This window comes from Saccoglossus kowalevskii, chromosome 6 (genome assembly GCF_978046115.1).
Source record: "Saccoglossus kowalevskii chromosome 6, keSacKowa6.1, whole genome shotgun sequence".
NCBI classification, from domain to species: Eukaryota; Metazoa; Hemichordata; class Enteropneusta; family Harrimaniidae; genus Saccoglossus; species Saccoglossus kowalevskii.
In genome coordinates, this window is record NC_140646.1 from 13,933,260 (window position 1) to 13,956,715 (window position 23,456).

Sequence of the window (23,456 nt, forward strand, 5' to 3'; positions counted from 1 at the left end):
GGAACTTCGACGATATAATGTTTTGGTACAGTTCCAATTTGCGGATCAATGATATGTCGGGGTTCAAGCAACTTACTTAAGGACTCGTTTATCTTTTCCAGGTGGCGCCTCGTGGATTGCATTGGTTGCCGCTGACAACGGCATCAGAGTTAACACATATCGTGAATTTGCAAAAAGTCAGATAGGATATATCTTGGGTGATACTGGAAGAAGTTATTTGATTGGATTCGGCAAGGATTATCCACATTACCCTCACCACAGATCCAGGTGTGAAACTCGCATTTAACACTTGCTAAAACGGAGGCTTGAATGGTGTGAACATTTCTAGTATTTCTACTATGAGGTCTGCGAATTCAGAAAGTGCTGCCATCAACGTACATGGGACATAACAGTAAATTAAAAAAACAACGACCAGCGTCTCTGTATATGCAACAGACGTGTTAATTTGTCCCCAGCTATAAATAAGTAACAATGCATGAATAGTCGACATTAGTTGAAATAAATATTTCGATATATCTTAAAGCGGGGGAGTCGTCTGATGGCCATAGCGTGTCACCGTTTACAAACAAGCGTCCGCCCGTGAGCCTTTGCGTTTTTTTGCGTGTGTTGTTATCGTCGCTTGGGACTCAATTCCCGCGCGTGCGCAGGTACCCCTCGCTTTAATATATATTTTACAGCCGCTTTATTAATTCTTGTTACTCCCCTTTCTCCCCATTTGTTTCAGTTCTTGTCCCAAACCTCCAGATCTATGTACATGGGGCAATGCATTCGGTATTTCAACTCCAAATTACCATGTATTGTATGGTGGTCTGGTAGGCGGTCCAACAGATTTAAGTGATACGTACACAGACAGTCGAGAAAACTATTTTGAGAACGAGGTAGCTATAGATTACAACGCTGGTTTCCAATCTGCCGTTGCAGGTAAGTACGTGTTTACAAGTTATTTCAAGTGTATGGCACGGCAATCAAATTTTTCCTCTACCATTACACGATGTCTAGTATTTCTTACCGAATTTATTTTTGTATACCCGGTATATGATGAGATATTTAAATTTAACGTCAATTAAAAACTGTCTGTAAACTGTATATTGCTAACTACTTTAACTTCTACTCGACGTAAGTGGAGCTCGTGCACAGTGTACATTGCACTGGAACCAATTCAATCACTAGCTGCGCTAAATGTCTAAATTCTCTCACATTCATTCAATTTTACATTCTCAACAGCATTGCAGCATTTGAAGCTGACAAGCCAATTGTAGGACTGTTATGAATTCAAAATACCAAAGAAATAGTCACCGTGCTGACAGGAAGGCTGTATTTCACTGAGGTCGACGCGTGTTAGTATGTTTAGATTCAACAATCTGGTTATCTATATTATAACTTTGTATTGAATATTTATATTCAATGTGTACTTAACAGCAGAAAATGTTATAATATTCGAACACAATCTGTCAATTGATGCCCTTGTTATTAAAGTTCAAATTCAAAAAACACGACTACTTTGTTTTAATGTAACAGTCATGCGCAGATCGACAAAACATGCAAGTCAACCTGCGACCAATAAACACAAATACTTTTAGATAGTGGTTTATATTCTTAAATCAATCGTTGAGCATGTATTATCAGAGAAATGCACAATTGTTTGAATTGTTTTCTCCGGAAATCAATCTATATTCTGAGAACATCAATAGATGAACTCTAAAAATCTCAGACTCAATATTCAAATTCCCTGTTACCAGGCAACAAGTCATCGTTTACTGACCACCCAAATACAATGAGGCCATGAACATAAATAATTGTAGATCGAAACGTCGTTATCCACACTGTATCATTTATATCTTATCATATTTTCTTAAGTACCTCTCCCCACAACTATAGTCTATATGGTTTTGATCAAACTGATTTATGTTTGGGTTTGGGTGTAACAATGTAATGTAATTTAACGAACTTCGAAACACGTTTCGCGACGATTTCCTGCAATATTTATATATTTCACAAATACAGACATTTGAGCAAGCACCTTTTGATAAGCAAAATGTGAAGGTTGACTATCAGCAATAGTTTGTAATTACTATATAGTGTGTGTTGCATTGATCTCAGTTATTTGCCAAATATGCCATATTTATGGTTGCTAGGTTACTGGGCGTGCGAATTGTGGATTCCGCGATGAAATGGAAAAGATGTTTGTGAGACCGTTTGCTGCTGGCATTTAAACGCTTAATATTTCCTAACTGCCCCCTTAAAATCCGTTTCGAATTCATCCTGGATACGTTCAAAACAAAATCAACTAGCGCACTGAGACATAATATACAAGTCTCGCGTTACTAGATTTCGATGAAGAAAAACCTAGTGTTAAGTTTTGAAACACCAAACGTATCGACTTCACAGGCTCAAACGTTATGCGTTATTGCATGGTTATGTTCATGGTTTATTAAACTTACTCGAACAACTTCCTGACATCTCTGAAAAGTAACCTTTTGCTACGATATAACCGCGTTTTCAAAGTTTGAAACTTTTCGTCGCTAAAATTTGACCCTTACGCTTTTATGGTAACAGCGTCCCACATTTCCTTCTAGTTTAGTTCTACGAGTAATACTAATCATATCTCTATTTATAAACAAACAACAACAACCTGGCTATATTGCGACGCAACACGTCTGTCGCAATTTTGACGCAAAATGGTGCGATTATGGTGCGTGGCCTATTCGTCTTCTTCTCATTTCACATTGCACTCTTCGATTGGTGACTCTCGCAACGTGACGCGATTGTTAGTGCATATCACTCAAAGTTAGGTCTGTCATGTAGCGCATCAGACTAATACCGGCCGGCCAAACCGTCTTTACCGCTCCTGTCGAAATGCGAACCCTCGTACAACACGCTAGTTTGCGCCCTTTTCATCAAACGAGGTCGTTATCGAGTCTTGGTCATGCGGGGTTAACGGTACAGTTGTCACAGCGCGTGTAAAATACGTTGTTTGTTTACATAAAATTCAATCACGCGCTGCGCGACGACTCTGGCGCTTTCGATAAAATTGCATACCTGAGGTGTACCTAGACAATCTAGACACCGAGAGAGAAAAAATGCATGCAAGTTGTTGCAGGGAAAATATTTTGGCACATTCGAGAAAAATGAAAATGTTCGAACAAGATACCGCGCACACTCTTCCAGACACCCCCATGACTTGAAATGTTTTATCCCTAAATTCACCACACTATTTACTGTGATAGTAGTTTATAAATAAATAAACGCTGCTCGGGCTGATAAATATGATATATAGAAGATAATATTTGGTAATCGTAGTCCTAAATAACTATTAAAAATAGCTAGACGTTTCGAGCAATGGCTCTTTATCGATAGCATGCATGCTATTGATACAGAGCCATTGCTCGAAACAACTAGCTATTTTTAACAGTTATTTAGAACTACGATTACCAAATATTATCTTCTATATTTACTGTGATAATGGTTATATCCCAATCGATTTATACATACTTGCATAATATTTATTCTAACCCCGTAAATACAGCGTTTGCTTTGGTTAAAATGAATTTTGAAAATAATTAGTAAACAACTACGATACGTGTCGAATTGTGTTGCGTTGAGTTGCATTGTGATACGTGAATCCTCACATGTCTGGTTCATCTTTGGTTACCCTACTAATTCAAGGTGTTTTAAACCTGTTAACAGAAAAAATGTAATATATGTTAGTTAGATATTACAGTAATTTCACCATGACAACTTTTCAATAGTACCGTGACGATTGTATCAGTATACATTTTTTCAATTTTTTTGAATGGATTACAGAATCGATGACACGTAGTCCGTGTACATTATGCTGAATTGTTCGAGTTACGGATATCGAGTTACAAAAACATCGAGTTACAAAACTGAATATTGCAAAACCACGCCCAAAATATGACTCGATGTTCAATTAGCAGTTAACCGAGCTTCGACTTACGGGCAACATAAATTTGTTGTTTTGTTTAACGTTTTATGTTTCCCGTAACTAGAAGTTCGGTAAACAGTTATATATACAAAACTATATAATGTCCGTAATTCGAAGTTCTTCTACCAGTCAATTGAACATCGAGTAACAATTCGGGCGTATATTTTCAATAGCGTAGTTTCTAAAATATGAGCGTGGTCATTTTGTAACTCGATGTTTTCGTAACTCGATGTCCGTAACTCGAACAATTCAGCATCTCTCATTATGAATGCTATCAAAGATTGCACACATGAATATTTCCGTGTTTAAAAATTACTGTGGAATTCCGTCATATTAAACTCACCAGCAACTGCAGACTGGAAAGCTGCATTGTAGTCACATGCTACTTCACTCTGGTAGTAGTTTTCGCGGTCGTCAAAATATACGTCAGTTGCATTGGGTCCTCCAACCAACGCTCCTTCTAGAACATTCGAATTTGGACCTGGATCACTGAAGGTTCCCCAGTTACATGCCTCTGGTGGCAATGGACACGAACTGTTCAGAAAGAGTCCAATTAGCATGTATTATCATAGTACCAAGTTACAACGCGTCCTCGTCCGCTTGTTGCTCTCTACCTTATTAGGAAATACGAATTCCATATATGGAACGATCACGTGATTATTTCAAAATGGCGGGCAAGTTTTAAAATGTTAATACCGAGAAGGGTCCACTCATTACTCACATTACTCTACCGTTTGCAGTTATAGACTTTATATATATATATATATATGATAGCACTATGTGCGATATGTTATCGTAATTGAAAATACATACCTTGCTCTGTGATGTGGTCGCGTAGGAAAGTTTACCCCGAATCCAATGACGTAGCTGCGCCCCGTGTCTCCCAGTATATAATGAATTTGTGATTTCGCCCAGGCCTTGTATTCCGCGGCCACGGTGGCATTAGTCTGTAAGTCGGCTACGTATAAAGCGATGAACGCAGCCCCAGCTACACGAGAGACGAATATTTACATTTTAAATCACACGAATTTTAGATGAATACAAAAGTATGCAAAGTGCCCGCGAGGTAATACTTCACATAAACACTATGTTTCAAGTCACTCATGGTAATATGTATGACGCCATTGGTCCTGTAATGAATCCCTAGAATAGACGAAACATCATTACCTGCATATCGCAATGGAGCCCAGGGTGAACGATACGCCAAACCTTTCGGGGTGTAAGTCAGAACACCCCCAGGGCGATAGTTTGTAATAAATTTGTCCACCTGTACACAATACGAGAAGTCAACAAGTTTACACAGCAGCGCCTAAAAATAACAAGAGACAAAGTGAAACAATTATTCAAAGTAAAACCAAATAAAAAACTGTTTTAGTTGTCGTAAATTCAGTAACCAGTAAGGTAGAAACCTACTCGTGATCCCTGGACATATTGTAATATAATATCTGCAGTTTATAAATATTTATTAGCGTATTATGTAAAATTGAAAACTATTTTTCGTGGTACAAAGCTATATTATGAAATAGTGCACCAAATATTATGCAAGAACTGCTATTTTGTGGAGCGTTTCTATAGAACGGAAACACAATGCAATATTTCATGTCATTGTCTGACCTATTTCTACAACGCATTTTAAAATCAGTTACGATATATCAATGTATAACTCTATGATGTGAACCTATATCAATCTATGTCACTCTGTGTCACCCATGTTACTCAAGGAAATTCTATGTCATCCCATATCACCCAAGTCTCATACATCATCTTTTGTGAACTTATTTCACTCTCATTACGTCATCTATATCGCCCTATGTCATTCTATATTACGCTATATCAACAAATAATAGAAACAAATAATAACAGTGCTTTCATAGTGGTTGTCGTATTCATCATGACCAACATATTTAAAAAAAAAAAAAACTTTCTTCACTAGGATACAAGAAAAATGAAATCGGAATTCTCATTTATGAATACGATAAGCTATAACTGTAATAAAGATGATTCGTTACCTGAACGCCTGTTTTCTTGTGAGCCCACGCAAATGAATACGAGCTTCCTTTGAGATTATATTCAGTGTATAGGGCAGTCGCATTGTCCAAATACACTTGCTCGTTGGTGGCGCGGTATAGCCAAATAGCAGCCCATGCGAGCTCGTCTCCAAATGTGGAGGCACTGAGGATAATGAAAGTTTATTTAATATGAACACTTGGTTGCGGCAAACAAAGTACACAACCTCCCGTGGTACCTGGTTTTTTTTTACTGCGTTTTTTTTTCGATATGTAATTCTTCCCGGAAAACTGCAGTGTTTAATTAAGTTTGTTTGAATTAATTGATTTTAACTGGAGACAGTTAGTTCCAATGAGCGAGATTTTTTTAGATTACCGAAATTGAAAAGTAATAACTTCTTCTAGGTCAACAAAACTGAATATTGACCAACCAACACAGCTGAATCTGGTAACTACGCAATCAACCCGTGTAAACGTGCGACCACCATTGAGTTCATGGTGGTACGATGGCATCAGTTGATTGTCAGTGCTCATAAAGAAACGATATGAACATGTGTTAATCCAATTACCGAGTGTCTCAGTTTGTACCGCAACACTGCAGTAACAATACACCTGTGACCACATTCTAACCAATGAGCGATAGTAAGAATTTCTTACCTATAGTAACCGTCAACACTCACGTATTCACCTCTATATTCCGTAGCAAACTCAAACAATTCCTTGGCATGTGTTATCAAGAGAATTACATAATCTTTGTATAACACGGAATCTGAAACAAAAACAAATTGACATCTGTACGAAAGAGCAATATATAAAATGTTTATAGAACCCGCCTTACCTACGGGTCAGTCTGCGCATACGTGTTCCCATGGAGACAGCAAATCAATGATAACACAGAATTATGTGCCGACGATATAGACGATGATTCACACAACTATTCACCAGGCCATTTTTTTAGTGTAATTGGAAAGGTTGATTTCCAGGCTACTTTCTTCAATGCCCAACGTTTGAGATTCAACAACGTCGTATGAATACTTGCCCACTTTATCGAATGCTAGGGCAGCAGCGGCAAGTGCTGCTGCTGCCTCCCCCACAACCTCGGATCCTGGGTTAGAAGCGGTAATCGTGTAGCATGGTCGTATGCCCGTAAAATCTTCTGGTCGACCCCAGTAAAGGTGATCATCACCAGGGTTTCCCACCTGGTGAAATAATTCATACAAAAGCGCTATTAATAGTATGAATCTTTATTACAATATATTATTATTATTATTATTATTATTATTATTATTATTATTATTATTATTATTATTATTATTATTATTATTATTATTGTTATTATTATTATTATTATTATTATTATTATTATTATTACGCGCGCAAACGTCCTCTAATAATAAAAACTCTACAAAAAAGAAGTTCGCTGATTCTGTTCTAAACTTTTTGGATTTCGGCATTCCTATGATGTGTCCTTAGAAGGAGAAGATGTACGAGGATACCTGAAAGTATGCACGCAGAGAGTACGCCGTCGTCTCGCTGTCTTATCCTCGTAATAACCTCATATTAGTATTATTATCATCATTATTATTATTATTTGTTACAAATATAGGATTGTGTGGTAGCAACAATATTATGTGCACCACGAAAGTGGCCAATACTGCATAACTCCTTATCCGTATGTATACAAACAATTATAGCAGGCTCATTGAGCAAATACATGCTCAGCATAATATGATATTTCTTCCTTCTATAAACACGGCATAATGCTCAAATCACAGTAAAATATCTTCAATGACATAATCATTATGTAATCACATACATAATACATCACATAATCGTTATGGAATAGATAAAATATACACACATTGTATTTTCAACAGTGCGCTGCAGAACTGTTCTTTAGGGTTATGAATATTTATATATCAGATTTCATTCATATTCAAATATTTAAATTGTCTCATAAACTTACTAGAGTCTACTCAAATACTGTGCGTCGTATATATTATGTAACAATACCATTGCACTGAGGATTGGCCATTTGGATTCAACAACCATTTTGAATTCATGTAACATAGTAAATATAAACTTCACTATATAAAATATTATAAAAAATTTAAAACGTCCACGGACTTTTGCCACACACTGTATTATTATACTATCTAATTGCATTACCTGGTACACAAATTCGTACTTGGCGATGTGGCATTTTATTAAGTAATCGGTGGCCCATTTCAGACTTTTGACGGCATGCTCTGCTTCTCCTGCCGCGACGTAAGCGTCATAGTAATCTACAATACCCCAACTTAACACCGTGACAGAAAAAGCCATCGGATAACTGAATTTCAAAAAATCACCAGCTGAAAAATATAACAATTCTTCACTTGAATATACAATAAGTGGCAATACATATAATACCGATACGATCGACTAATAGATTTGATTGAATTTGCGAACAACTAGGGCATGGCGACACACAAGCAATATGAATATCATGATCAAAATGTGGATGTGGGTCTAATCTTAACATACTCACCGTCATGCCATCCACCTGTCAGATCATGACCAAAACACGTGTCATCTAGAAAGCAGCTTTCCCTCCACGGTATGTCGTTGTCTGGCAGTAAACCTGACCTCTGAGCGTCGTAGAATCGAATACTTTTTTTTAGTACATCATTGTAGTCGTAATTTGTAGGTTTCTGTGTGGCTGCAATTGAAAGAACGTTAATGGCAGGGTTACGATTGTATTATAATAATACGTTTTTTTTTCATTTTATCATTTTATTTATATTATGAATTGTTTTCTTTTAGTTTGTCCATTCATCCATTCAATAATTCATTGGTTCGGATTTAACGTAAGAAATAACTGTTTATATATTTATAAAAAAAAATAGTGATTACAGACAATAAATATTAGCATATATGAGCAATAAGAGAACGATTGCATGTCTCCCAGTGGAAAGAATCCATGCTTAGTTTGAGCGAAACACTAATGGTTAGTCTCCCATTATGTCCCAGGATGCTATTATGTCAAGTGAAGTCGACAGATTGGTGCAGCGGTTAACATACCAATTCTCCACAAACTAAGAGATTTGCAATGTTCACGTATCGGTTATACAATTCTTTCTATATATTAAACATTAGTGAATATAGTGGTTTGTTCATTCTAGTTAGTCGCTATATATATGTATGGATAAATATACTATTTGGAATAGTTTTCAGAGAGCAGTTTTGTGAATCATTGTAAGCTTTTTAGGTAAATATATACCTACGGAATATTTAATATATCAAATCAATTAATTAAGAACGAACAACAATACAGGTACTTACTGCCGGTAGGTGCAACAGTCGCGGCCGGAGTGGTAATCCCAGGGGTAATTTTCTTTGTTAATGTTATTTCTCCTTGCACTTCGGGTAGTGATCCATTATAATCGGACTTGAAGGGTATATACAAAGATTCGCCACTGAGTAGTTTAGCATTGTATTTATTGTCTTCATACATTTTGACTAAGGGATCATTATTCGGATCTTCAATTTCGACGACGTTCCACAACTGTAATTGTTAAATATCAAAAATATCTTGCATAAGATTTCAGAACTGCGATGGAAATACATTCGATTCCTAAATACACGTACACCATGAAAATCATTGAAAGCAAAGAACACATTGAAAAAGTCGATGAGTTTTTACACATGGAAGTTAAAGCGAGCAAAAATCAATGACTATGCTACATTAGACTGACAAACAATATTTGCCTCCAATGTTCCGCGTGAGTGAAACTAGAAAAGAGTTATCAGAATGCATCATAAAGTAGTTACCAGTAAATTCAAGGGTGCTTTGCCAAACCTGATGGTCAGCGTCCAACCGTAAAGCATATCTTCAGTCACATCATTGCAAACAATGACTCCTGTATAGGTATGCAACCAAACTTTGCCAATCTGTAGAGAACACGACGCTGAACCAGTTCCTAAACATGGTGATTTCAGCGCTATTAGCGACAGCATGAAACATGCCAGAAGACATTGCAGAGCTGACATGATTCTGGCTTGTTTGGTCTGGCTTGCCGGAATGAAGTGAAAGTAGAGCTAAGTGTGGTCTTTTAAATACGATGTCACGCATGTGTACTGCACAGGGTGCCACTTAGTAAACTGTTCAACAATTTACCAATTCACTATTATAGTACATATTGACGTTCACTTACTTTGTTGTCAAATGGGGTCTCCGTTTTTGATATCAACCGCACTTTTTTCCGGTTTGCCATAAGTGGATTGTAAAGCCTCAGTGGGATATTTCCATTACATTTTGTCCGTAAAAATGAAAATGTTATTAATTGATAAAATATAAAAATATGTATAACACTTTTTATAACGTGGAGTACCATCAGAAGAATATTTTAAGACTATACTTGATTAATACGGTAACAGTATAAATAGGAACAGTATTGTGTCAACATATTTAATATAAGGATGTATTCTAGATATGAAAACATCAGACAAGCACGCGACTAGCTTTATGTGTTCCTATTCACTTGACAAAATATCATAATAGTCAAGATAATATCATTGTTAAAATGTCGTATCATGGGTAGTTATTGAACCGTCTTAATTTAGCAAGTTAAAAAAATGGTATATCAGCTACATAAATTATTTCGGTGACAAGTCCGATTGCAAGTTTAATGGTTCGTGCAATTTTAGTTGTAATATGTATAGTAGAGTACACGCAATTCTTACCAGGAGTTCAACTGTTGTTTTTTACCTCGTCTGGATAAACGCTTCTCTCGAAATGGATTTGATGAACAGATTTGTACTAATTAAAATTGAAATAATTACTCCGTTTTGATTATTTTTTTCATCGATTTCGTCATCTGACTGAGCTATAATGTTTTTTTTCTGCTTTACTTTATTAATTGTCCATATTCTAATGGATGTGATGATTGCAGTGGAGGCTCGTTTGTTTGTCTGTTTCGGAAAATCATAAAAAGTATCATATAGTGAAGTAAGTGATCGCGGTTTTAGTTTGTAATTGTAAAGCTAAACCGCATTGCGTTTCTTTGTTTTGGAGAAGAGCAAATGGGTTTTCATTATGCAAATACGGCATACTGAGACCGTACGTATAAGGATGTGTAGAAAAAACACCCTTTTATTATGACAGCAATTATATATATATATAAAAGCAGCCCCGAAACTGATACTACTCTTACAGTTCCCACCAACCGTTATCCATCATGTTGGTAAGATGGGGCATACTCGTCGCCTTAGCAGTGACGGTCCTCCAGACTCGCCCAGTAGTTTCTAATGGTCAGGCTGCTATACTGACTTCGTGGAAAGATGGTTTCATTGCAACTGTCGAGACAAATGCTACAGAAAGCACCACACATGGATGGAAGCTTGATGTCACCTTTCCAGTTAAAGTCAAAAATTTAAAGGTACGACTAACTTGTTAAGGTATTCTTTATAAACACCATATTCGGTGTTATGTATGTGTCTTGTATTTATGACAATTCTGAAAACAGACTGGATGTCATTGGGCAGATATGGAAATGTAAGCATCGTAATGCATGTACTATATAGCATGTATTTTGTGTGACAAGAAATAAACTGGTTACATTCACAACTCTGTGTTTAAGATGAACAAATGTTCCATAACAACATAGTAAAAGGACGAGTATCTTAATTTATTCTGTCATGTACTCTAATTTGTCCGTTACTACGACAACATGAACACACAACATCTGAAACTTGGAACAGTGCTTGTGTATTCATCAGTGAACTATTATATACCATTTTAATTACTCGAAACTTTTTAGGATTCCATCGATTCTAAAGTATGAAAGCAGTATATTAAAACATGTCTAGCTCAGATCCCGCGTTGGGTGCAATATAAGTGAAAGAATCTAAATTATAATATGACTACAACTTTTATGATGATATGAAGTTGACAACCACTGTGTCTCATATGGTTGGTAAACTGGTTGATAAAGTTATTAATTGAAGTCGTTAACTTAACTTAAATTAAAATATTTTATTCAAATAACTCAATCATTGTTATATTAGTATTTGTTACACTTGACATATATTAAACCAAAACCATCTCTGAAACAAAACAAGTATACCGTCATATACTACTGCGTGCATATAATCCGATGCACGCAAACATTCCACGTGCCGCAAACCCAGAAACTCAAATAGACAATTAGTCGCATTCACGATAGTTTATTTGGATTTATCTGATAACATTGTCTCATACAGTAATATCTGAATACAAGAAGTTAAAGTTTCTTTTAATTTATTTTTAAATAAAAATTAAATATTGCTGCTAATAAATGTAACTACTTTGAAATGTAATTATTATTTCTCTTCTTCCAGTGCGTGTCATTCTTTCGAACAGCTGAAGCTTTATTTCTAGAAACTTCAATCAAGAAGTAATGAACGGTTTTTATATTAGGTTCCACAAAACAACACTAACAGTTTTTGGGGCTGTTAACATTTAAAAGCAAATTATATCATCAACAAGTTTATACGATTGTCGTGCCCACCATTTCAAATCATTAAATAGTTTATGCTGCATAATTAAGCAGCCATGCTAAGCAATACAAATATTATTATCAGAAATTGTAATCGGTACTGACAACAGTATAGTTTAAACATGGAAAATGTCAACCGTTGATAGACCCGTCTGGTGTCGACACACGAATGTTATAGAACATATACATTTTTTTATGATGTATAGATATAACACACGTACAATCTTGCCGTTGATTGTGGTCGATATGCCAAATTACAAGTGTAGCAAAGTGTTTGTAACAAGTGTAACAGCAATATATATAACTGCCCGACTATGGGCGTTTGTGCCCGAGCGCAGGTGATCATTCGATCAAATGATCTCCATGCGCGAGGGCACTAACGCCCATATTCGGGCTGTAATATTTTATTACATGCCTTAAAAAACATAAAGAATACAGGGTTTATATCTTAATGTTTAAAGGTAATTTTTCATAAGCAGTAACAAATAATTGCGCATGCAATCGCGCTAATCAATAAGTTCGGCACTGCGGATGAATATGTTTACGCATCCTGTTAACCGGCTCCCTTGACAACCTGCAGACGATAATGGCGACAGCGGACGAAATTGGTATTTTTCAGTGGTTACTGTCGATAGGACAGAGCCAACTTGATGAAATTATTGGACCAGCACCAGGGAATAAAATGAAGTACCAGATGAAGTGGACGGTTTTATAAAGGCACACCAGAAGCAAAGTACCGTTAAAACCACCGACCGTGATGTCCGCCGCTGTACCGAGTACCACCGGTCGAGTTGAATGAGCTTCTGGGCAAATTTTTCATCAGCATAAAGAAGAAATACCTTTGTGTAGTTTGGAGCGCTATCTTTGCAATAAGAAGTACTCTACAAGCCTAGTAGTTTCGGGAATTTCTTTGATCATTGGACCTCTCTGTTGCTATAAATGGCTTACTGGACCGCATAAATCTAAAGTGTGTGTTTGATTGGCGGGCGGGTGAAGGCATGTAATAATAACGGTTGCAGCAATTGTGTTAATAATCGGTTCAATTTATTCTCAATATTACTTTCACGGGAACTTCAGTAGTTTGACAGTCGAAGAAAATCATAAAATCAAGTAATACATCAAACATAACTTTTGCATGTTTGTGCACAATGCATTATTCGCTACAAATACAAGGCGATTGCTTCGCATTTCGCATTTATATCATCAACTAAATCCTATGATTGGACTGTTAATTAAGCAACATATATAATGTGCTTTGAACTGTATCAATTTTAATTGCTTAGACTGAACTGAGCAATGACAATATCATTGGCCAACATTATTCTTTCATAATTCAGCTTTGGCATTAATTATGTATATTAATATTAACATTATTTTTAATAATATTAACAAGTCGCAATGTTATTTTTTTTAAATTCCACTGTTCTTGTTGCTTTGAAATTAACATGAAAGCCTTTATTTACATTTATTTATGCAAACGATGTTTTCTCTCTATCACTAGATGGACCAAGCAGTGCTTACTGGCGCGACAGGTGACTATCATAACTTTGAGTTGAGCAACAACACATCAAACGGCGTGTTAACCAAAGATGACAAGATTACCATTATAATCGTTGGAGGTGGCGTTGAAGATGAAGACATCGACCGGGACTTATTTAAATCCCAATCAGTTATAACATTCACGCCACTTTAGATGGCATGTCTCACATACACATATTCGTTGTATGTGTCAACAGACTAAGTAATAAACTCGGTTTGAACAACAACTTGTTAACTGTGCTTTATTATAGCAATGTGTTGATGTGAATTGTGAATGTGGGTGGAAAGAGGGGTAATGTTTACCGCTAGTAAAATACACAGTATCAATCAATCCGCTCAGCAAAGCTACAATGAAAAGCTATAGAACACGAAATAAATAAATTGCCCAATACAGTACTGCAGTTTTAGTGAAAGGTTGCCAGCAAGTGGTGTCAGGTGTTAACTAATAACTAATTGTTGAGAAATACATACCCGGTACTCAATGCTTAATTTATCCAGTGAGGGCGTTTCAAACAATGCTCTGAAATTCTGGTTAGTATGTAAAATCTAAACACACTAATGTGGCTTGCTTCCTGGTAAAACTTTGATTATGTTTGACATCGAAAGCGGGGTTGTCAATGTTGTACTTAGTCCAATAATAGATTCCTTGAAAATCGGTGAAACTTGTTATAAAATTCCAAAGTATGTATTTTCATAATAAACATCTTTTTAATGACGTACTAACCTTATTGCACCACAAATCGCAATTTTAGACATTTTGACTAGGTTTAGCAATTTGTTTATCACGTGATACATGTGTGACCGAACTAAATGAAATATTCGCTAAAGGGAGTTTTTGAACGAAACAATTTTTTAGTAAGTGTAAAGGTTACACGCACTCGCGACCGCGATTTACAGCCCGATGCTATGTAACTGGTATTATTAATAGCTTTGTGTGAATCTGGGAGAGTGAAAACAATGCGAAAGTAGCCCTTGTGGACATTTCATTAGTATGCAAAGGTTAATCCAATATATGCTTCAGGTTTTTAATCTGGAACCAAAAGAATCATTTTGATGTATTTGATTTTTTACTGATGCCTTGGAGTCTCATTAGTACACAACGTAACACACGTACAAACATGTACAACAATGTATATAATAATGTATAATACACACAACACAGGATTCGAACTCAAGTATTATAACTGACCCAAAAATATAACTAATCTTCGCCATATGTGCAATTTACTTTGCCATTACATTTGCATTGCAGTCGAATCAAAGTGCCATTCTAACAGGTACTGTGACAGTGACTAGACCTAAATACGCCAGGCAAATCTCGGACGTTATTTAAAGTGACTGTAACATACCTGCCATTTTCTTGCCCAAAATCATTTGTTGGTCCATCAATATTATTATTTTTTATGTTATTAAGTACAAAATAATGTTGAAAAGTGAAAAATGGGTTTCAAACTCAATCTACGTCAATTTTATTTTGATGAATTTTAAAACGAGGCTTCTCATTAACTTCACATTTGCATACTCAAGTACCCCTTGTGACGTATGTAGGAGAACTAGCCCGTCATTTGCATTGCTGATAATGTATATAAGGCACATTTTTGTATTCAAATGTTCTCGTCTTTGACTAAATTGCCACTCATGTATTTGTTTATCGAGAAAGAGAGGACCACAAAAGTACATAATATCAAGTTTATCGTACAGGTTTGAGTTAGATATGAAATGTATGCCTTCTGGTGTTGAGGTGCCGAACACTCTATGATCTCTATGTCTATGTAGATTGTCATAATTACGACATCACGTTAAAAAATACGTGGTCGCAAAATATCGACAGCCCTCTTGTTATGCAGATCAAATTGCAAGAAAAAAAAATACAGAATTGTTTGGTCAACATCAATTACAAAACAATTAAGTAACTTTTAGACAGCGTAATTAAAAACAATTTCGTGTGAGTGCTGCATGATTTTTTGTTTGACTTCCTGTTCAGTTGTTACGTCACGTCACTGCTGCATCTACATCTAAAATAACTATATGGTCTCTAAAAAGAAACTTATTCAGATTCTAAAAACATTTGAAGCACTTACCCGGCGCTTCTCACTCCCTTTGAAAGCCGGCGCGGTGAACATGGGCTTGTCCAGAATCTGGCTCTTTAAAAAGTGTTAGTACTTTGCCTGGTTTAACTTTCCGACATTCGTCTTTAAATTCATGTTTGTTGTTTTCTAATTGAGGACAGATGTTCAGAGTAGGAATCTGCGGTATGGCGATATAAGGACAATGTGCATCCTAACGTGTTCTCATTGATTTTACGGCTTTCGTGTACTGAAGTTACACCTTCGAATCGTTTTCAAACGCGTAAATTCTCTATTTATTACTATACGCATTGTAGAGTCCGACAAAAATACAAGGTTTCCATAACGCGCCGACCAAAACATATACATCGTAGACAGTAGACGCAGTATTATAAACGTATAGCGCAATAGTGTGGCTTCCCCTCATATGTTGGCGTTTGGTGGCGTACCCCTACATTGGCCAGAGTCGAGAAGCCGGAACAATCGACCGTTTCAGGATAGGTGGGCGTGCTACAACACGAAAAAATATCTCAAATATATTAGTATACGAGTAATCATTTTCAATAAAAAAAATCAAGTGTCTTTTTCAGTGGGACACAAATCCAAAACGGAAAATGTGTTCACAGGCACTTTAAAATAAACACTGGTATGCATAGTACAATACGAAACACTCAGCAAAGAACATTCCACAGAGACTTGTCCACTGCTAGAAAAATCTGTTGATTAAATGTGAATAATTATAGGCAAACAAACAATCACACAGGATTCGTACTCGCTCCCAAGTGGAAGTGTTTCACCAATGCAGGCGAATGCGATAACCACTCAACCATACTAACTGACCAAATACAGTCTACTCAAACTCGTCTGTAGTAAGCACGCCCTCACAGTGATGAGATGGAAATACACAAAAGAAACGTAGACGCAAATTCGTGAACACAGTACAACAAGTCAAAATACGTGGCAACACATTACATAACATTCGCTATAAAAGATCTCAAAAATACTAATGTCATAATGAAAATTAAATTTCCAAAAAATTATGGTCATCACTTTGCACCACGTTTTCATGCCCTAATCTTAACATATACGGAAAAACACAATTTCTGTTTGTAAAGAGTTGAATATACCAGAGAAGACGGCTCATACTAGCTAGGAATACCTGTCAAATATCTTCATAGTCGGTTGTAAAGTTTCCCAGGACCATCAATTCATTGGATGTATTTGGTGTTATTGTTGGGGGGGGGGGTCAACAAGTCAACTGTCAGGTGATGGTGAAGTAAAACGCAGGTGTCTTGTTCTGCTAACGAATATGCTTGTTCGAGTGACTGCACAGCAATTGTATTTCCAAGAATTGGATATATGATGGGTTCAATGACTGATTACACTGTGAAGACGAGATTGGGTGTGAACCTGTAAGTCAACTATTACTATTATGTGAAGCACATATCATTTAGGGGACCGATCCATTTTACTTAGTTCGAAAACTACTGCAAAAGAAACTGAAGCATACTGGATTAAACCTTTGCATACTATGGTAGGCAGTTAGTAAAACTCGGATGCCTACAGGGGCTACTATTTTCCTTTCCCTCTTTTTTTACAAACCTACATACAACTAATCTGGAACGGAAAGATTCACGTACAAACATGTTGGGTATGAATATATTAATTTCTAATATCGTAACCTGCTGATATTTTTGTGCAAATGTATTATTCTACCCTATACTATAACTTGCAGCAACATCGGAAGCAAACTGGCTTAATATTAATATCATTTGTCACTAATGGCATGTGCTTGAAAACATTAAAATAATATACAGATTAATATATACAAAAATGGCTTACAATACCGGAAATCATGTGGCAATGTAGACTTCCAATTCCTATATAAGATGTTTAATAACCGCTGAAAATTGTATTCCCGTGTTGACGGTACATGTTGTCAACATGGCACGTATATTGATTGTCCTCTGTTTGGCTGCGTCATTTTACCTTGTACATCCTGCCTCACTTACTACTCTCCGAAGTCGACAACAATCCGCGCAAACTAGAGGTGGTTCGAAACCCATTACTAGATTGGAAGGTGTTAAACATCTGTCACGCAGCCGTGAAGCAAGTACAAACCAACAGTCTCCAGTTCTTCAAACTGAAACCAAACGAACATCTCAGGTAAAGCCCCATTTCAATTATAACACTTTACGTATAGAGAAAATATAGAATATAACACACACATTTACAAGGATTGGTTAAAATAACTGTGTTTATTTATAACATTATACTATTTGTTTCTATAGATAAGTGATAGAAATAGAAGAGTCCTGGGAGCTCAATCACCTAATACAAACCATCAGAAACGCCAAGGTATAGCATTTAATTTTTTGTTACTATTAGTTTACAATTAATTCAATTCCATGGGATACGGACAGTATATTGGTGCCACATAATAGTATAATAATACATTGTTCCTATGGTGACAATTGTTGCGCTGTAATTCTACTGGTGTTTGTTATTCGTCAGTAATGGTATATGCCTGTCATGTATTTATTATTTTAGTAATGATGGTTGGTACAGACATTGTACAGTGTTGGGACGGCACTTCGATTCCACTACAATACAAATGTGATGGCATAGTAGATTGCCCATATGGCGAAGATGAGTTACTCTGTCAGCAAGGAGCTCGAGGTTTTCCAACTGTTCAATGTACCTGTGACGAGATCCAGTGTGGTGATGGTTCATGTATTCCCAAGTATTGGCAGTGTGATGGCTATAACGATTGCTGTGACGGTAGTGATGAAGTCTCTTGCCCCAATGTATGTGGTTATACTGACTTCCAATGTCTTGATGGCAGTTGCATTCCGCTTATCTTCGTTTGTGACGGTTTACTTGATTGTTTAATGGGCGATGATGAAGTAAGCTGTCAGGTGTCTTGTTCTGCTAACGAATATGCTTGTCTGAGTGACAACAATTGCATTTCCAACAGCTGGGTATGTGATGGCTACAATGACTGCTTAGATGGTGAAGACGAGATTGGATGTGAACCTGAAGCTTGTGATCACAATCAATTTATGTGTGAACCTGATGTATGCATACCCTCTGACTATGTATGTGATGGTAGCTGGGACTGCTTCTGGGGAGAAGATGAAATTGATTGTTCCTGTGGTGAATGGCAGTTTACTTGTTCCGATGGTGCGTGCATCTCAGATTCATTAGTGTGCAATTCGAATAATGACTGTGCTGATGGGGAAGATGAATTCGATTGTGAAGAACAAACATGTGATGATGACGAATTCACCTGTAATAATGGCAAATGTATAATCTCATCTTGGGTTTGTGATGACTATTCTGACTGTGATGATGGAGAAGACGAAGTTGGATGTGAAGAACAAACATGTGATGATGACGAATTCACCTGTAATAATGGCAAATGTATAATCTCATCTTGGATTTGTGATGACTATTCTGACTGTGATGATGGAGAAGACGAAGTTGGATGTGAAGAACATACATGTGATGATGACGAATTCACCTGTAATAATGGCAAATGTATAATCTCATCTTGGATTTGTGATGACTATTCTGACTGTGATGATGGAGAAGACGAAGTTGGATGTGAAGAACATACATGTGATGATGACGAATTCACCTGTAATAATGGCGAATGTATAATCTTATCTTGGATTTGTGATGACTATTCTGACTGTGATGATGGAGAGGACGAAGTTGGATGTGAAGAACATACATGTGATGATGACGAATTCACCTGTAATAATGGCAAATGTATAATCTCATCTTGGATTTGTGATGAATTTGCTGACTGTGATGATGGAGAAGACGAATTTGGCTGTGAGGAAAAAACATGTGGAAACGATGAGTTCACTTGTATTAATGGACAATGCATTCCAATACAGTGGGTTTGTGATAGCGAGTCTGATTGTACAGATGGTGAAGATGAAGATGGTTGCCCGGTTACAACATGTGACACAAATGAATTCACGTGTATGGATCGTTCATGTATTGCTATGTCTTGGGTATGTGATGCATATAATGACTGCGATAATGGTGAAGATGAGTACGACTGTGATGAGAACAGTTGTAATGATTATCAGTATAAGTGTAATGGCGGGGATTGTATACCAGGTACGTGGGTATGTGATAATATGAGTGATTGCGTCGCTGGTGATGATGAGGCCGACTGCGTGGAAACCTCTTGCACTGGGAGCCAATTCAGCTGTAATAATGGTGAATGCATTCCCCAGCACTGGGTGTGCGATGAATGGTTCGATTGTGATGACGGGGAGGATGAAAACGACTGTAGTAACAGACAATGCAATGATTATCAATATAATTGTGGTAACGGACAATGCGTCCCTGCAAACCGGGTCTGCGATGGATGGCTCGATTGCATCACTGGTACTGATGAATTCGGGTGTTCTGAGTGTGATGCAAATGAATACACGTGCTCAGATGGATCCTGTATTCCCGTAGAATGGAAATGCGATGCCATGCGAGACTGTCAGATGAATGATGATGAAGAAAACTGCGACAGTAACGACTGTGCTTCATATGAATACCGTTGCCACAATGGCAAATGTATACCAACTGAATTTGTTTGTGACAGTATGGATGACTGTGATCATGGCGCGGATGAGATTGGGTGTGGGCATGAGTACTGTTCTGAGGAAGAATTCTCATGTGGTGATGACAGATGTGTGCCAAGTGAGTGGCACTGTGATGGCATGAATGATTGTGGTAATGGAGCAGATGAGATAGATTGTGTTTGTAGTGATATACAATACACATGTGATGATGGCACCTGTATTCCTGATTTTTGGGTGTGTGATGGTGAAAAGGACTGTCCTACCGGAGATGACGAGATTGACTGTGAAGGATCACAAGGAAGCAGTGAATGTTATGGGTTTGTTTGCAATGATGGGGAATGCCTAGCTCCAGCATGGGAATGTGACTCAGTGTACGATTGTGATGGTGGCGAAGACGAAATCCACTGTAGCTGTGAAGATGACATGTTCCCATGCAGTGGAGGTGGTTGCATTCCTTATTTTTGGCTCTGTGACAGTGCACAAGATTGTCCAGATGGCGATGATGAAAACAATGCAGTGTGTGGTTGTGGTGAATCACAGGCACCCTGCGGTGACCAATTAACTTGCATTGAATCTGATGCAATCTGCAATGGACAAATCGATTGTCCGGGCGGTGAAGACGAATTTGAGTGTTGTAGCACAGATGAGTTTCAATGTGTAGATGGTAGTTGTATTATCAGCAAGTTGCAATGCAATGGCTTTCCTGACTGTACATCCGGTGAAGATGAGTATCCTGGCGATTGCATGACCGTTCCAACAGGTAATAAAGTGGATGGCGACTGGATTAATTTTGGTACACCAAGTGGTAGTGCAGCTATGGATGTTAGGAAAAATAAATTGAGAAGGAAAATGCTCAATTCAGCAGCCAGTAAGCATCAGTGTCTTGAAGGGACGAGCTGCCGACAGCCGAAAAACAAAGTCTTGCCATCACGAAAGATCTTGAAAAACAATAAAGAAGAAAATGCAGAGATGCAATCTAAAAAAGAAAAGGAATACCGAGCAAAGTATTTGATTAAAATGTCAAAGGTTACACAAAATAACTTGAAGAGAAATAAAATATTTTCGACATTAGGTGAAAAATCAGTTAGGAGTGCAAACTACCAAATCAGTCGGCTACATGGTAGTAACAAAGTAGATATAGGGTTCGGAATTAATTTGAATAATAAATACATGAAAAGCTTCGGTAATGGTGGGATAATGACGAAGATTGATAAAAAACGTATTCAAGAGAAAATTGGAAAGACAACCGCAATTTCTAAGAAAAGTGTTGACGAGAGGAAAGTTACTTTGCCAGGAAACCTTAATAATAAAAATATTGATGGAGACAAATCAATGAAATTAGCCGTACGTGAGTCTAAAACCAAACAACTCACAGATAAACAGTATACAAGAACCCGCGAAACTGACAGACAAGGTGAAGGAACCAAGCCAGATATCCACGTTAAGAAATCCAAGCATCAGATGAAGGAATTAAAAACAGCTGGAAATAAAAAGAAAGAGGCCATGGTAAATGGAAACGCCAAGCAAACTAAAGAACACGGAGGATATGGTAAAAAGACTGGAGAAGGTCGTCAACAATCACCAAACGTGAAGAAAATTCATGGTTCGGCAAATATAGAGCGGGAAAATCGGGTCTAATAAGTTTAACTTGGCTGAAATAAAGATGTTACATCATGAAAACTCACGAAAAATTTAAATGACTAGCATTATAGTTCTTGGTGACACAAGTACCATTTCTGTCTTAGTTGATTTCAATCTATAAATTACATATAATAATCTAGTCTAGATATACCCCAACACATTCATGCAAATGAATACTGACAAGCCTTGCAGGGCAAAATCACGACTCTTCACATAAAATCAATCGGCAAATATGCTAAAATATAAACGCTCAGTTATCATTACAGAAGAACAACCTAAAACCATGAATTTGGAAATTTAGAATACAATTCGATAATGATATAACCAAGTTCTAAATATATATACCTTTTTACAAGTTAAATTCTATACAATTAATGTGTTCGTTAATAATTATTTACTTCATTGCTTGTATTTCACCACCACTGTTATATTATTACTGTAGAGATCATTATGTTGATGAAATATATTTAGATGAATGCATACCATATGTTGCGATTATTGTGTAATGATACATGGTGTCGATGTATGAACTAATTTGCTCAATCACTATGTGATTCAAATCCCTAGATATGTTTTTGAAACTCATTTCACTTCTTTAATAAGTCGTATCCTGTTCAATCAAATGTTGAAGCTTTAAAAACATACAAATTAATGCCAGGAACACAATCAACAGAGTGTGTGAGGGCGCTGCTCAATAAAACCCGCTGATCCCCATGTTTGAAGCAATCAAATATATTTAGGGTTTCTGTAGACTGTCGACAGTCCGCGGGCCTAATGTAATTGTGTTTCCTAGACTTTCGAACGCCGAAGTTTTTGATGGGAAATGCGAACAATTTCACGTGAGGGACTTTAGACCCGAGAGACTGTCCACGTCTGCAGGTTTCTGGTTGATATGAATAATTCATAGTGATGCTGACGTCACGAAACAAATTATATTAACATGATGTATGCAAATTTATTCCAAATGACCCCTGAATGCGTTGGTTGTTCACGTTATGGACACAATAAATACATTCACTCCAACCAAAATAGCAAAGAAAACTATTAAATCGCCTAGAACCAAAAAAACAGCGTGCATTGTTCGGACAGTCAAATAGAAAATATAGAAAACCGGAGGAGTCTGTTTCGCGGAATCGAATAAAAAC

General features: G+C 36.9%; 3 protein-coding genes across 3 annotated transcripts; 2 read left to right on the plus strand and 1 right to left on the minus strand.

Moving 5' to 3' along the window:
* Nucleotides 1-3,481: 3,481 nt before the first annotated feature.
* Nucleotides 3,482-10,016, minus strand: LOC100369168 (uncharacterized). The gene is made up of 11 exons (XM_085500743.1): nt 9,766-10,016; nt 9,277-9,499; nt 8,483-8,653; nt 8,122-8,306; nt 6,992-7,151; nt 6,610-6,721; nt 5,956-6,118; nt 5,114-5,255; nt 4,760-4,934; nt 4,290-4,480; nt 3,482-3,677 (listed from the first exon to the last, which is right to left on the minus strand). Exons 1-11 carry the CDS (start codon nt 9,982-9,984, stop codon nt 3,649-3,651), a joined length of 1,770 nt encoding a protein of 589 aa, XP_085356869.1. The 5' UTR covers nt 9,985-10,016; the 3' UTR covers nt 3,482-3,648.
* Nucleotides 10,017-11,124: 1,108 nt separating this feature from the next.
* LOC100369307 (uncharacterized) lies at nt 11,125-14,236 on the plus strand. Its single transcript, XM_002732840.2, has 2 exons — nt 11,125-11,372; nt 13,972-14,236. The coding sequence occupies exons 1-2, from the start codon at nt 11,172-11,174 to the stop codon at nt 14,161-14,163; spliced, it is 393 nt and encodes a 130-aa protein (XP_002732886.1). The 5' UTR covers nt 11,125-11,171; the 3' UTR covers nt 14,164-14,236.
* Nucleotides 14,237-17,993: 3,757 nt separating this feature from the next.
* LOC102808333 (uncharacterized) lies at nt 17,994-22,791 on the plus strand. Its single transcript, XM_085500074.1, has 3 exons — nt 17,994-18,241; nt 18,367-18,433; nt 18,626-22,791. Exons 1-3 carry the CDS (start codon nt 18,020-18,022, stop codon nt 22,306-22,308), a joined length of 3,972 nt encoding a protein of 1,323 aa, XP_085356200.1. The 5' UTR covers nt 17,994-18,019; the 3' UTR covers nt 22,309-22,791.
* Nucleotides 22,792-23,456: the final 665 nt, after the last annotated feature.

What these genes read in the sequence shown, in the direction of transcription:
- LOC100369168 (XM_085500743.1), bottom strand. Translation starts at nt 9,984, where the DNA reads ATGTCAGCTCTGCAATGTCTTCTGGCATGTTTCATGCTGTCGCTAATA. An exon ending in GACTGTTGCACCTACCGGCA is followed by an intron (nt 8,654 to 9,276) that starts GTAAGTACCTGT and finishes TTTCAATTGCAG; the next exon opens with CCACACAGAAACCTACAAAT. An exon ending in TTTCCAGTCTGCAGTTGCTG is followed by an intron (nt 3,678 to 4,289) that starts GTGAGTTTAATA and finishes TTCTGTTAACAG; the next exon opens with GTTTAAAACACCTTGAATTA.
- LOC100369307 (XM_002732840.2), top strand. Translation starts at nt 11,172, where the DNA reads ATGTTGGTAAGATGGGGCATACTCGTCGCCTTAGCAGTGACGGTCCTC. An exon ending in TTAAAGTCAAAAATTTAAAG is followed by an intron (nt 11,373 to 13,971) that starts GTACGACTAACT and finishes CTCTATCACTAG; the next exon opens with ATGGACCAAGCAGTGCTTAC.
- LOC102808333 (XM_085500074.1), top strand. Translation starts at nt 18,020, where the DNA reads ATGGCACGTATATTGATTGTCCTCTGTTTGGCTGCGTCATTTTACCTT. An exon ending in AAACCAAACGAACATCTCAG is followed by an intron (nt 18,242 to 18,366) that starts GTAAAGCCCCAT and finishes TTGTTTCTATAG; the next exon opens with ATAAGTGATAGAAATAGAAG. An exon ending in AAACCATCAGAAACGCCAAG is followed by an intron (nt 18,434 to 18,625) that starts GTATAGCATTTA and finishes TTATTATTTTAG; the next exon opens with TAATGATGGTTGGTACAGAC.